Raw genomic sequence first — 14,065 nt, 5'->3', positions numbered from 1 at the left:
CGGGTCCAGGGGCCGGATTCACCAATATGTTCTTAAGAACGATCTTAAGAAATGTCTTAAGATCTAAAATTAAGAAGTTCATAAGAAAGTTCTTAAGTGCAATTCCTCAATATTTTCTTAAGAACCGTCTTAAGAACTGTCATTTCTTACCAATTTCTTATTTTTCCTACTTAAGAACTTCTTAAAATATGTCATATGTCAATATGTCATATATATATATATATATATATATATATATATATATGCAGGAACTTTTCAAGGTTATGGTGGACGAGATTAATGTGCGAAAAAAATTACTATTGGGGAAAATTAATAATAATTAACTACCACGCTAACTAACATGCTAAAAAACAGTTAACAGGCTCTTTGTGTAATTAATTACAAAGTATATCCTCAAACTATGACCTACTAGTCTAAACTAGTCTAAAATGTGTTGAAAAAGGTGAAATTAGAGTCTTACCTTTTCACAGAAGACATTTTAAGACAGGTCAATGTTGTCTTAAAGTTAAGAAAAAAGTCAAGAACAAATTTGAGACCTTTTATTTCAAGAATACCATTTATTCTCAAGTTTTTTCTTAAGAAGAAACTTAAGAAGAAAGTTGAGAAAATACTTTTTTGGAGAATATGACTTCTTTTCTTTTTTCTGACTGAATTTAAGAAAAAAATGACACTTAAGAAGATTTTTTTTCTTAAGAATGTTTTTTGAATCCGGCCCCAGGTCTTTCTCCACAGAACCAGAACCAGCAAACCAGAACCTCCTGGCTGCCTCTTGCTGCACCTGTCTGCACCTGGCTGCACCTGGCTGCACCTGGCTGCACCTGGCTGCACCTGGCTGCACCTGGCTGCCTCTGGCTGCACCTGTTGGTACCTGGCTGCACCTGGCTGCACCTGTTGGTACCTGGCTGCACCTGGCTGCACCTGTTGGTACCTGGCTGCACCTGGCTGCACCTGGTTGCAGCTGGCTGCACCTGGCTGCACCTGGGGGTTCTTTACTGTGTGTTTAATCATTAATTATTCAAGAAAAAAAACGATTAAAAGGAATTCTTCTCTGAACAAACTGCTGCTCACCTGTTCAGGTGTGTCTGCATCCTCCAATGGCGTCGTCATGGCAACGTTGACATCCGGGGGCGGGGCATCAGCCGCTGCAGGGACCAGCAGCGAACCTGAAGAGGACGAGGAGGTTCATCGTCAAAGCTACAAACCGAGACTAGGGCTGCAACGATTCGTCGACGTTGTCGACAATGAATTCCATTGTGGACAATTGTCGCCAGACGTGTTTTTCCAACGGAGTGAGGCGTCTCACTTCAATACAATCTCTGCCGAGAGTCGCGCATGCACGATAGCGTCTCAGCAGCTGCGGGTAATAAAACTTCAAAAGTTTGGGAGCATTTTAGCCTCGATACGGTGAATAAAAAGATGACTTGCAAGGTTTGCAAAGCTGACCTGCTTTTCACGGGAGCACGTCGGTAATGCATTTGAAGAGAAAGCACGTCGGAGTGTTGAACGAAACGGACTCGCCTTGGTAAGATATTAAGCCTATTTTCATTTGTTAAGTTAATTTGTTTCATTCGTTAACTTTGTTTATTTCATGTTATTTATTAGTATTATTTGAGCCACTCACAGCTACTCTCATTATAACCTCAATCATATAATTGATGCGAAAGAGAAAAAGCTTGTGTGATGACAATGATGAATTTGCATCTAACTTTCAGTCAGGTACCTATGAACTGTCAATTATCCATCAAACTCCACAATGATCATTTTAACATTAAATCAGATAGATTTTAGACTTGACCAGGAAAAGTTTGAAGACCGCTGGAAGTCATGGACTGAATATGTATCCACCTTTAGATTGGACTTTAAGTAATCTTGAAGAGACTAATCCACTAACTCCCCCTAAGTTCTTGAGCTACTCTACTGTTGTTTTTAATATTTTGACTCTGTGATGTTTCAAGTATTATATTGTTTCAGGTGAACATGTTTGTAGCTAGTCCCCCTTCCTTTTTTTATTTTTATTTTTATTATCTATTTTTTATCTCCTTTTCCCTCTCAATTTTCATTGCTATACTAGGAAAAGAGCAGGTAAAAAGGTTTGTTTTTCCCCCCCTTCCCTTTTATATTATTTTTCCCCCTTTTCCCTCTCTTTATGAATGAGTTGTCTTCTTATTATTATTATTTTACTTTTTTTTATATATCAAAAACAGGAACATGATGTAAGCATGCAATATTGTATAACATGTAGCCTATCACCTTTGTTCCAAATAAAAATTTGTATGAAAAAAAAGAAAATCAGATAGAATAGTCCAGGACATTTCTCTTGCGGGACGGGAAAAGACACTAAATAAATGCATCTCTATTATTGTGCGCTGTACGGGCATGAATTCTCAGAGTTTTGCGGATGCGGGCGGGAGCAGGATGAAGAAAACAGTCCTGCTATATCAGGGCTCTAGTGCCATCTTTCTTGTGTTTATTATCATTTCCCACATAATTAAAGCAACCTCATACTATATTTAAAAAAATTACTAATTATCCAATTAGTCGACTAATCGTTTCAATACTTGGTGACTACTCGACTATTAAAATAGTTGCAGCCCTAACCTAGACCATCGGGGGACCCTCTGGGTACCAGGGCCCAGCGTACCTGGCGGACTTGGTGGACCCGGCGGACCCGGTGGACCCGGTGGACCCTGCAGACCCGGGTTCCAGATGCAGCGGTCGGGCGGTCGCCAGCACGAGTCAGCAGGGCCGCTGCCGTCGGGCCAGGCGGCGCCGGGCGACTCGTCTCTCCTCAGCAGCAGCTGCAGGTTCTGGTGCCGGAACAGACTCTGGAGGAGGTCCAGGTCCAGACCGGACACGGCGACCCCGTTCACCGCCAGGACCTCGTCCCCGGCCCGGAGACCTGAAAACAGGACACAGGTCAGTCCTGCAGATGTTCCTGCAGCTGCTCCTGCAGCTGTTTTTACAGCTGTTCCTGCAGCTGTTCCTGCAGCTGTTTTTACAGCTGTTCCTGCAACTGTTCCTGCATCTGCAGCTGTTCCCGCAACTGTTCCTGTTCCTGCAACTCTTCCTGCAGCTGTTCCTGCAGATGTTCCTGCAGCTGCTCCTGCAGCTGTTTTTACAGCTGTTCCTGCAGCTGTTCCTGCAGCTGTTCCTGCAGCTGTTCTTGCAACTGTCCCTGCATCTGCAGCTGTTCCTGCAACTGTTCCTGTTCCTGCAACTCTTCCTGCAACTGTTCCTGTTCCTGCAACTCTTCCTGCAGCTGTTCCTGCAGATGTTCCTGCAGCTGCTCCTGCAGCTGTTTTTACAGCTGTTCCTGCAGCTGTTCCTGCAGCTGTTCCTGCAGCTGTTCTTGCAACTGTCCCTGCATCTGCAGCTGTTCCTGCAACTGTTCCTGTTCCTGCAACTCTTCCTGCAACTGTTCCTGTTCCTGCAGCTGTTTCTGCAACTGTTCCTGTTTCTGCAGCTGTTTCTACAGCTGTTCCTGCAGCTGTTCCTGTTCCTGCAGCTGTTTCTGCAGCTGTTTCTGCAGCTGTTTCTGCAGCTGTTCCTGCAACTGTTCCTGTTCCTGCAGCTGTTTCTGCAGCTGTTCCTGTTCCTGCAGCTGTTCCTGCAACTGTTCCTGTTTCTGCAGCTGTTCCTGCAACTGTTCCTGTTCCTGCAGCAGTTACTGCAGCTGGTCTTGCAGCTGTTCCTGTTTCTGCAGCTGTTCCTGCAGCTGTTTCTACAGCTGTTACTGCAGCTGGTCTTGCAGCTGTTACTGTTTCTGCAGCTGTTACTGCAGCTGTTTCTACAGCTGTTACTGCAGCTGGTCTTGCAGCTGTTACTGTTTCTGCAGCTGTTTCTGCAGCTGTTCCTGCAGCTGTTCCTGTTTCTGCAGCTGTCCCTGTTCCTGCAGCTGTTTCTGCAGCTGTTCCTGCAGCTGTTCCTGCAGCTGTTCCTGCAGCTGTTCCTGCAGCTCTGTCTGCAGCTGTTCCTGCAGCTGTTCCTGCAGCTGTTCCTGCAGCTGTTTCTGCAGCTGTTTCTGCAGCTGTTCCTGCAGCTGTTCCTGTTCCTGCACATGTCCCTGCAGCTGTTCCTGCAGCTGTTCCTGCAGCTGTTCCTGCAGCTGTTCCTGCAGCTGTTCCTGCAGCTGTTCCTGCAGCTGTTTCCGCCCCCTCCCCCCACAGAACCGACCCGGAGGTTCTACCTGCTCTGGCCGACAGTCCCAGCGGATGCACCTCGCTGACGGAGACGCGACTCCGACCGGATCCGTCCACGTGACCCGTCACCGCAAAACCTGCAGCCAGATAAACAGATAAACTATGTTGTTGTCATTTTACAAAACAGGTTTTTATTTCCAGTCGCTCCACAAGGTCATACCAGGTCTGACCATGGGGGGGCGCCAGGACCACCTGCAGGTCCTTTACAGACCACTAGGGTCCAGATCCAGACCTGCAGGTCCTCTACAGACCACTAGGTTCTGGATCCAGACCTGCAGGTCCTCTACAGACCACTAGGGTCCAGATCCAGACCTGCAGGTCCTTTTTTTTCTCTTTTTTTCCTATTTTTTCCTCTATTTCCCCTCTTTTTGTCCTCTTTTTTTTCATTTTTTTCTCCTCTTTTTTCCTTTTTCTTCTTCTTTTTTTCCTCTTTTTTTCCCATTTTCCCTCTTTTTTTCCTCTTTTTTTCTATTTTTTTCCTCTTTTTTCCTCTTTTTTTCCTTTTTTTCCTTCTTTTTTTCCTTTTTTTATCCTCTTTTTTCCTTTTTCTTCTTTTTTTCCTCTTTTTTCCCATTTTCCCTCTTTTTTTCCTCCTTTTTCCTATTTTTTTCTCTTTTTTTTTCTATTTTGTCCTCTTTTTTTTCCTTCTTTTTTCCTTTTTTTCTCCTATTTTTTCCTTTTTCTTCTTCTTTTTCCCTCTTTTTTCCCTCTTTTTTTCTATTTTTTCCTCTTTTTTTCCTCTTTTTTTCCTCTTTTTTTCCTCTTTTTTTCTATTTTTTTCCACTTTTTTCTTGACATTTCTACAGACCACTAGGGTCCAGATCCAGATCTGCAGGTCCTCTACAGACCACTAGGGTCCAGATCCAGACCTGCAGGTCCTCTACAGACCACTAGGGTCCAGATCCAGACCTGCAGGTCCTCTACAGACCACTAGGGTCCAGATCCAGACCTGCAGGTCCTCTACAGACCACTAGGGTCCAGATCCAGACCTGCAGGTCCTCTACAGACCACTAGGGTCCAGATCCAGACCTGCAGGTCCTCTACAGACCACTAGGGTCCAGATCCAGACCTGCAGGTCCTCTACAGACCACTAGGGTCCAGATCCAGACCTGCAGGTCCTCTACAGACCACTAGGGTCCAGATCCAGACCTGCAGGTCCTCTACAGACCACTAGGGTCCAGATCCAGACCTGCAGGTCCTCTACAGACCACTAGGGTCCAGATCCAGACCTGCAGGTCCTCTACAGACCACTAGGGTCCAGATCCAGTATGGTATTGCTACATAGGGTGCCTTTAATTGGGACTGAAACCTGGATGGTTGGACTCACCGAAGTCCTGGTCCTGGTGGGGTCTCCAGACCTCCAGGGACAGAACTCTGAGGTCCGGAGTTTCCTGCTCCCCACAGACCTGAAAACAGACGCCACATCAGAGACCAGACAGAGGAAACTCTTCTACGGGTCATGAACCTTCATGAGGTCAGAGGTCAACAGGAGTTATGTTTAAATGTGTAACGTCACTAAAGCAGAAGAGCGGGATTCAGATTCAGATTCAGACTTTATTGATCCCTTTGGGAGGTTCCCGCGGGGAAACTCATCTCCATCGCACTCACTGTTATTTACAAATCAAACACCCCAGAAACCAAAAACCCCATATAAAGATAAAAAGATGAAAATAAAGATAATATAAAAATAAAAATCGAAATAAAAAAAATAAATATATAAAAACAATAAAAATCGAAATAAAAGATGAATAAATTAATGAAAATAAATCGAAACAAATAAATGAATAAATACAAATCAAAATAAAAAAATAAACTAAAAACAATAAATAAATACAAATAAATAAATAAAAATAATTAAAAAAATTGAATAAAATAAATAAATTAAATAATAAATAAATACATAAAAATCGTAAAAAATAATAAATACAAAATCGAAAAAACTAAATGAATAAATAAAAATCGAAATAAATAAAATAAAAAACATTAAATAAATAAAAATAATTAAATAAAATAAAAAATAAAAAAATAACTAAATATAAAAAATAAATAAAATAATTAAATAAAAAATAAATTAATTAATAAGTTAAAATGAATAAGTAAAAATAGAAATCGAAATAAATGAAATACATGAAAAAATTAAAATTGAAATGAAAAAATTAAATAAAATAAAAAACATTAAATAAATAAAAATAATAAAATATAATAAAAATTAAAACTAATAAAATAACTAAATAAATAAAAATCGAAATGAAAAATGAATGAATAAAAATAAAAATCGAAATAACATAAATAAAAATAAAAATCGAAATGAAAAAATAAAATAAAAACCAATAAATAAATAAAAACTAAAAATGTAAATCGAAATTAAAAATATATAAATAAATAAATAAATGAATAAAAATAAAAAGTGCAGTGCCAACACACCTGCAGGACTGCAGCGTGGCCTGAAGAGGGCGCCGCCGCCCTCCGCCTGGAAGCCCCGGCCTGCGCCTGCGCCTGCAGCAGAGTCACATGTCTGTCAGCAAGTTTACCGGTTTCTAATATCTCTGATGTCTTAGATCCTAAAATACTGAAACCAGAACTAGATACTGGAGTTAGTTACGGTCATCATCTCATCTTAAAACCTCCCTGCTGGTTTACAAAGACCTGACTGGTCCTGGACCAGAATCCATGCTGGATCTGTTAGTTCTTATGAAGCTCCCAGACCCCTGAGCTTCATCTGGATCTGGTTTGTTGTGGTTTTTATTATTTTACCTCTTTTCTCATCATTTTGTTTCATTTTATTTGTTATTTAAGCGTACTCTTAAATGAAATACTTTTTGAAAACCGCGCAGTTATGGATAAGCCCTGAATGCAGGAATTGTGACGTAGAACTGTCAAATTGATTTAATTCACCACACAAATCAGCACAGATTACCTTTGTAATACTGTATTTGACCCGGTCTTTGTACGTTTTGACCGTATAGAAACGTAATTCTTGCCATTGTAAGAATGAGATGAACCTGCTGGATCTACTGCCCTTACCTTTTAATAATAATAATAATAATAAATTGTATTTATAGAGCACATTTTCACCTGAAGAACAAGTCTCAAAGCGCTTACAATAAAGATTAGAAAAAAAAATAAAAATAGAAAATAAAAATAAAAGAGAAATAAAAAAAAAATAAAAAAAAGCGTGCTTAATAACGTGCTTTCTATTATTTTACCTCTTTTCTTATCATTTTATTTGTTATTTATGTTTTAATTGTCGTGTTGCTTTTAATTTAATTTAATTTTGACTATTTCCTCTACATTTCGACTTTTTCTCGACAATTTGAATTTTTTCTCGACATTTCGACTTTTTTCTTAACATTGTACTTCAACATTAATCTTGACATTTCAACTTTTTTCTCGACATTTCGACTTTTTTCTCGAAGTGCATAATGAAAAAAAGAATCTTCCCCCAGTTATAACTAACATAGAAACATGCAGCATGTGTTGTCTTCATTCTAAGGTTTATACAAGACTTTTAATTTTTTGTGGCTCCAGACATAAATGTTTTTTGTGTTTTTGGTCCAATACGGCTCTAAAACATTTTGGGTTGCCGATCCCTGCTCTATACAAAAAAACCTGCCTTGCCTTAAAGGCGTCGATTCATTTAACAAGTCAGAAGAACGTCCGGGGTCAGGTCAGGTCTGCAGAGTTCCTGGTTCTGGTTCCTGGTCCAGCACGGACCAGGAGGGGGGGTTATGTTTCAGCATCACAACACAGGGAGAAAGGAATTCTGGGAGAATGGCCGGCCCGCTTGACCCTGAGACACGCCCCCCCCGGCCTGAGCTGAGCAGCTAAACAAACACACACTCCCCTCTCCGTCTCTCCTCCGTCTCCCCCTCCGTCTCCGTCTCTCCTCCACAATCATTTACAAACAGCTGATTCACTTTCTGAGACTCACAAGTTCTCGGCCCGGCCAAAACGAACAGAAAAGGTTCCTACATGCAGTACTGGAGTTGAAGGGGGGTGAGGGAAATATATGTGAAATAAAAACGGTCCAAATCATCCTCCCTGTAAAACTGCCATCCCTCCTTTCCATCCCTTATGTCATTTCATCAATGAATGTGGTTTTACTGCTATTTCAACATTTAGAGTCATCACCAGAAAAATAACACCAGAAAAATAACTTATTTGACAATTTTCACCTGTTTCAAGTAAATTTTCACTTGAAATAAGTAGAAAAATCTGCCAGTGGGACAAGATTTATCTTCTTATTACAAGCAAAACAATCTTGTTCTACTGGCAGATTTTTCTACTTATTTTAAGTGAAAATCTACTTGAAACAGGTGAAAATTGTTGTTTTTTCCAGTGATGAGTCTTGTTTTAAGTGTAATGAGCTTTTTTTTACTAAAATGAGACATTTTAACTAGAAATAAGACAAATATTCTTGTTAAGATTTAGATTGTTTGCAGTGTAGGGCCAGGCAGGAGAAAAATAAGAATAATATTTTAGAGGAGGAAGATTTTTTTTTCATTATGCACTTCGCGAAAAAAGTCAAAATGTCAAGAAAAAGTCGAAATGTCGAGAATAAAGTTGAAGTACAATTTCGAGAAAAAAGTCAAAATGTATTTCAACTTTATTCTTGAAATTTCGAATTTATTCACGAAATTTCGATTTGAATTGTATTTCAACATTAATCTCGACATCTTGTTCCACTGGCAGATTTTTCTACTTATTTCAAGTGAAAATCTACTTGAAACAGGTGAAAATTGTTGTTTTTTCCAGTGATGAGTCTTGTTTTAAGTGTAATGAGATTTATTTACTAAAATGAGACATTTTAACTAGAAATAAGACAAATATTCTAGTTAAGATTGTGAGTTTTTGCAGTGATCCATTTTACTTATCCTGTGAAGGACAGAGTCATATTGATAAGTTCAGAAAAGTGTTTTTTATTGTTGTGTTTTGATGTATTTGATGTAAGCCCAGTGGATATTTAAAGCTTACAGAAGGCTGCATTTAACTGCTGCTATGTCATTCCTGCAGTATTTCTGCAGCTGTTTTGGTCACTGCTATTATTTGTAATATATTATATTATTTGTAATCAGCACAAATTATCTGTCCCCATGTGATAAAATCCTCCATCCCCCCTGATGTTTTTTTACAACTCGAGTACTGGCTACAGGTGAGCGACTGATTTCAAATCCCCTGTAAATCCTCCAGAGGTGAGGTGTGAGTGTCCTGCAGGGTTCTGGGTACCGTACCTTTGACCGGCAGGTGAAAGGTTCCCGGGGAGCTGAAGACGCAGAGATGAAACTTTCCAGGAGCTGAAACAGACAGAAGAGTCGGCTGTAGGAACCATGTGTTTGGACATTTGTTTAAATGTGTTTATTTTCACTGTTTTTCCTCCATATTTAAAAGAACTCATGATTCCTCATGATGAGAATTTTAAAAGAGGTTGGTAAAAGATCATGTTATTTTAAAGCTCCATCAGATTGGAATAATCTTCCTCTTTTTGCGTTCTATTACCTCTTTTCATTGTTTTAAGTTGTCATTATATCCTCATCTTAAAACAAATTGCCTATGTTTTTAATTTATTTATGTATTTTTGTTGTCCTTTTTCTATTTATTTATTTATTTATTTATTTATTTATTTATTTATTTATTTATTTATTTATTTATTTATTAATTAATGTATTAATTTATTTATTATTTTATTTATTTATTTATTTTATTTTTTATTTTCTCTCTGTTATGTTATATTATATTTATCTCATTGTTTCGGTTATTCAATTAGTCTATTTTGTAACTAGACTTATGTGTGTAGGGGTTGTGTGTGAGCAAGATGTCCAGGGGTCGGCAACCCACGGCTCTAAAGTCGCATGCGGCTCTTTAGCGCCGCCCTAGTGGCTCCTGGAGCTTTTTCAAAAATGTTTGACCTTTTTTTTCCTTTCTTTCTTCTTTTTCTTTCTTTTTTCTTTTTTTGTTCTTTTTTTCTCTTTTTTCCCTTTTTTTCTCTTTCTTTTTTCTTCTTTTTTTTCCTTTTTTCTTTTTTCTTCTTTTTTCCTTTTTTTCTCCTTTTTTTCTTCCTTTTTCCTTTCCTTTTTAATCTCGACATTTCGACTTTTTTCTCGAAATTTTGACTTTTTTCTTTACATTTCGACTTTTTTCATGAAGTTTTGACTATTTCTTTGACATTTCGACTTTTTTCTGAACATTTTGACTTTTTTCTCGACATTTCGACTTTTTTCTCAAGATTTTGACTTTTTTCTCGACATTTCGACTTTTTTCTAGAAGTGCATAATAAAAAAAATCTAATATAGAAACAAGCAGCATGTGTAGTCTTCATTCTAAGGTTTATACAAGACTTTTAGTTTTTTGCGGCTCCAGACATATTCGTTTTTTGTGTTTTTGGTCCAATATGGCTCTAAAACATTTAGGGTTGCCGACCCCTGGTCTAAACTGTAATGTGATATATTGTAATGTTGTATGTTTTATGGGACCCCCTTGAAAATGAGATGTTACATCTCAAGAGGCTATCCTTTAATACATTTCAAATTTACTGAGGTTCCTGCTGAACGAACCATCTTGGACCCCCATCCTTTTCATCATCTACCTCCTCCCCCTTGGCAGTATTTTCCGTAAATATAACATTCATTTTCATTGCTTATGCAGATGACACCCAGCTCTACCCGTCCACCTGGAATGACCTCACTATTGCACTTTACCGTTGCTTTATGTTTTGTACTTTGCTATGTTTCTGATTGATTGCCATTTTTTATTGATTGTTTTTATTGTCCTTTTGTACGGCGACCTTGAGTGTCCTGAAAGGCGCCTATAAATAAAATGTATTATAATTAGGGCCCGAGCACTTGCAGTGCGAAGGCCCTATTGTATCTGTAGGAGATGTTCTCGTCGTTTTTATTTGTTATTTTTCCGACAAAATGAGGGCCTTTTTTCCCCCTAAACGTGCCCAAAAGTCACCAAATTTTGCACCAAGGCAGGCCTGGCGAAAAATTTTATATTTAATGGGTTGCATTGATGGGCGTGGCCTAACGGCTCAACAGCGCCCCCTAGAAAACTTTGTGCCTCAAGCTCCACAATACAGTTTGACGTACATGCACGAAAATCGGTACACACCTGTATCATGTCGCAACTTAAAGACTTAAAGCAATTTATGCCATTCCTTCGGCAGTTAATACGGCCCGAACCGTAACGTGCACCCAGATGTGTTATACATCAAAATGTGCGTCTCCATCCTGCGACGATGTGCATTACTTTTCTCTTTCAAAAGCGTTACCGTGGTGACGCTAGACGCCAAAAAGCGCGCCCCCACTTCATCTGATTGGTCCATATCTGATAGTTCCTACTTTCTGCTATAACTTTTGAATGTTTTGACATAAAGAGTCGTGGGTGGTGTCATCAGCCTCGGTTTTGACTACTTGACCATAATTGGTGCAAATTAGCCCCGCCCCTTCTTCTGATCGGTCAATATTTGATAGTTCCTATTCTCTGCCATAACTTTTGAACGAGTTGTGATAAAGATATGTGGGTGGTGTCATCAGACTCGGTATTGAGTCCTTGACCTTAATTGGTGAAAATTGCACGCGCGAGGGCCCGTTCATCGCTGCTTGCAGCTTTAATTGATTGTTTTTATTGTCCTTTTGTACAGCGACCTTGAGTGTCGTGAAAGGCGCCTATAAATAAAATGTATTATTATTGTTGTTGTTGTTGTTGTTGTTGTTGTTGTTATTATTATTATCTACTGAGAGTTCCTGCTAGTTCCTTCCCGATACCTGAGGTCCTGCCGGTTCTGGTTCCCGCCTGCGTGGGTCCAGGACGGTGAAGGCCTTCAGGGAGGAAGGGAGGCCCGTCCTCCGGCCTGTTCCTCCTGCCAGGGACCGGCGCCACTGCCGTGATGTCACTTCCTCCCGGCTGCACACCTGCCAGAGTCCAGAGGGACACGGGTCAGAACCAGAGGTTCCTGGTTCAGAACCAGAGGTTCCTGGTTCAGAACCAGAGGTTCCTGGTTCAGAGCCAGGTCCTGGAGGGGCTGTGACCCGGGTCCTACCAGGGCGTGGAAGGAGGAGACGGAGAAGACGCCCAGCCGGCCCAGCATGCTCTTGGAGGCCCGGCTGGCGGCGGCCAGCAGGCTCTTGGGGTTGGGGCCCTCGCTGCCCTGCAGGCTGGACAGGTAGCAGCGGAACCGGAACAGGTCCAGGTTCAGCTTCTCCAGGTTCTGCTCCCACTGCTGGATCTGGGGGAGGGGACACACACACATTAAATACACATACATACATACATACATACACAGAGGTGGCAAATCCGGCTTCAGAAAGTAAAAGTCCTACCATGTATTTGTTCTGCACATTCACTCAACCAGCTGATTCTAATCAGCACAGCTCTTCAGCCAGGTAGATGAGCTAATTAGTGAACTCACCTGGTTTTAGTGAATGGACAGAACAAATATATGGCAGGACTTTTACTTTCTGAAGCCGGATTTGCCACCTCTGTACATACATACATACATACATACACACACACACACACACACACACACACACACACACACACACACACACACACACAGACCCACACACATATATCCATCTGCCCTGCTACTGCTTTTGTTTGTCTCGTCTTCAGAGTCTCTTCTTTTTCAATCCTCCGAAACTCTACAATCATGGAATTGATTAACTGGTCTCTCAGCACAATTGATCAAATTTTTGCGACAAGAAGTCAGGGGGTAAGGGAGCCCTCTTGCCCCGATGGGATGTTTTTTGCTGATTACACAATGGATTCCTACAAATATTCGAAACCGTTGTGTTTGGCGATTCTGTCTGTCGAGGACGTTGAAGATGCTTCATAATTGGATTTATGATAGCAGGATTTCTCTTGATTATCCTCATGATCGGAGGAGGAGGATTCCTGGTCTACCGACAAATGCGTAAGTCGTCAACAGCAGTTTTGGCTCTTTCCGAGCTGCCGGACGTGGCTGAAGGGTCAAGCAAGGTGACCAACACTCAGACTTTAACGTTTGGGGAGCAAAGCCGTAAGCTGGATGCGATTATCGAACAGAATCACAGGCTGGCGGCGTCTTTGAGCTCATTGGCAAGATGGATAAGACCTTGGAGAAGTTGGAAGTTCGGTTTGGCGAGAATTGATCACAAATTCGTCTGATTGGAGTCTCCATTGATGAACCAGAGACTGAAGGCAGACGGAAAATTACTGAGGCTGCCTTTTTTCAATATAATTGTTGATTCTATAATCTGGCCTTGACAGGGCGGTTTTGGCCGATCGCTCTCACAATCTTCCTGGTGGAATGTAAACAAGGTGACTCTGCCTCCACTAACACTAACCCTCCCCTTTCCCCCGAACATCTGCGGACCTGTTTTCAGAACTGTACCGAGCCGCCTGATAACATCAAGGACATTGGCTGAGAGCAGCTCTGAGCAAAGTTTACGGACTTACCGCTTACACACACACTTGCTGATAACCACACCTCAACTCAACGGCTTCCTCAGCCCCCCCCTCTTATCAGCTCCCCCCAACACAGTCAACAGGTTTGAGAGCTGCGCCACTGGCCGCGGTGCTCACTTGGGGTACTGTGCCGGGATCCCCCCCGCCCCTAGAACCACCCCCCCCACACACACACATGTGCAAGCCTTGTGATGTTAAATGTGTCATGTTGCTTTCCTTGCAGAGGTGTTTTTTTTGCCTCACACCTCACACTGTGTATTTACACACAGTGTGAGGATGCCTTTTTTTTCCCTTCTACCTCCCCAATGTCATCCTTTCTCTGATCTGGTCTCACCAGTTGACTCATGTCTTATGGGTCAAAGAGCTCCACCAATCAGGCTCCAGAGACCGGTCGTGACATCACAGAGTGGGCGTGGCCT

At 41.1% G+C, this 14,065-nt stretch overlaps 1 protein-coding gene across 3 annotated transcripts in view; it reads right to left on the bottom strand.

Annotated features, from left to right (window-relative positions):
* Nucleotides 1-14,065, bottom strand: part of LOC133464692 (rho guanine nucleotide exchange factor TIAM2-like) — a 72,973-nt gene that overhangs the window by 15,663 nt on the left and 43,245 nt on the right. For 2 of the 3 annotated variants that reach the window (XM_061746819.1, XM_061746820.1), the window contains exons 6-13: nucleotides 12,238-12,423; nucleotides 11,963-12,109; nucleotides 9,431-9,493; nucleotides 6,624-6,695; nucleotides 5,527-5,605; nucleotides 4,187-4,276; nucleotides 2,642-2,899; nucleotides 1,069-1,163 (exon numbers count right to left, since the gene is read on the bottom strand). In XM_061746819.1, the coding sequence (XP_061602803.1) occupies nucleotides 1,069-1,163; nucleotides 2,642-2,899; nucleotides 4,187-4,276; nucleotides 5,527-5,605; nucleotides 6,624-6,695; nucleotides 9,431-9,493; nucleotides 11,963-12,109; nucleotides 12,238-12,423 (990 nt within the window). The remainder of the gene's footprint in view (nucleotides 1-1,068; nucleotides 1,164-2,641; nucleotides 2,900-4,186; nucleotides 4,277-5,526; nucleotides 5,606-6,623; nucleotides 6,696-9,430; nucleotides 9,494-11,962; nucleotides 12,110-12,237; nucleotides 12,424-14,065) is intronic. The other variant, XM_061746821.1, reaches the window with a different exon arrangement.

The sequence above is a fragment of the Cololabis saira genome, chromosome 18 (genome assembly GCF_033807715.1).
Source record: "Cololabis saira isolate AMF1-May2022 chromosome 18, fColSai1.1, whole genome shotgun sequence".
NCBI lineage: Eukaryota > Metazoa > Chordata > Actinopteri > Beloniformes > Belonidae > Cololabis > Cololabis saira.
The sequence above is the reverse complement of the archived record's forward strand: the minus strand, read 5'-3'. Positions and strand labels throughout refer to the sequence as shown.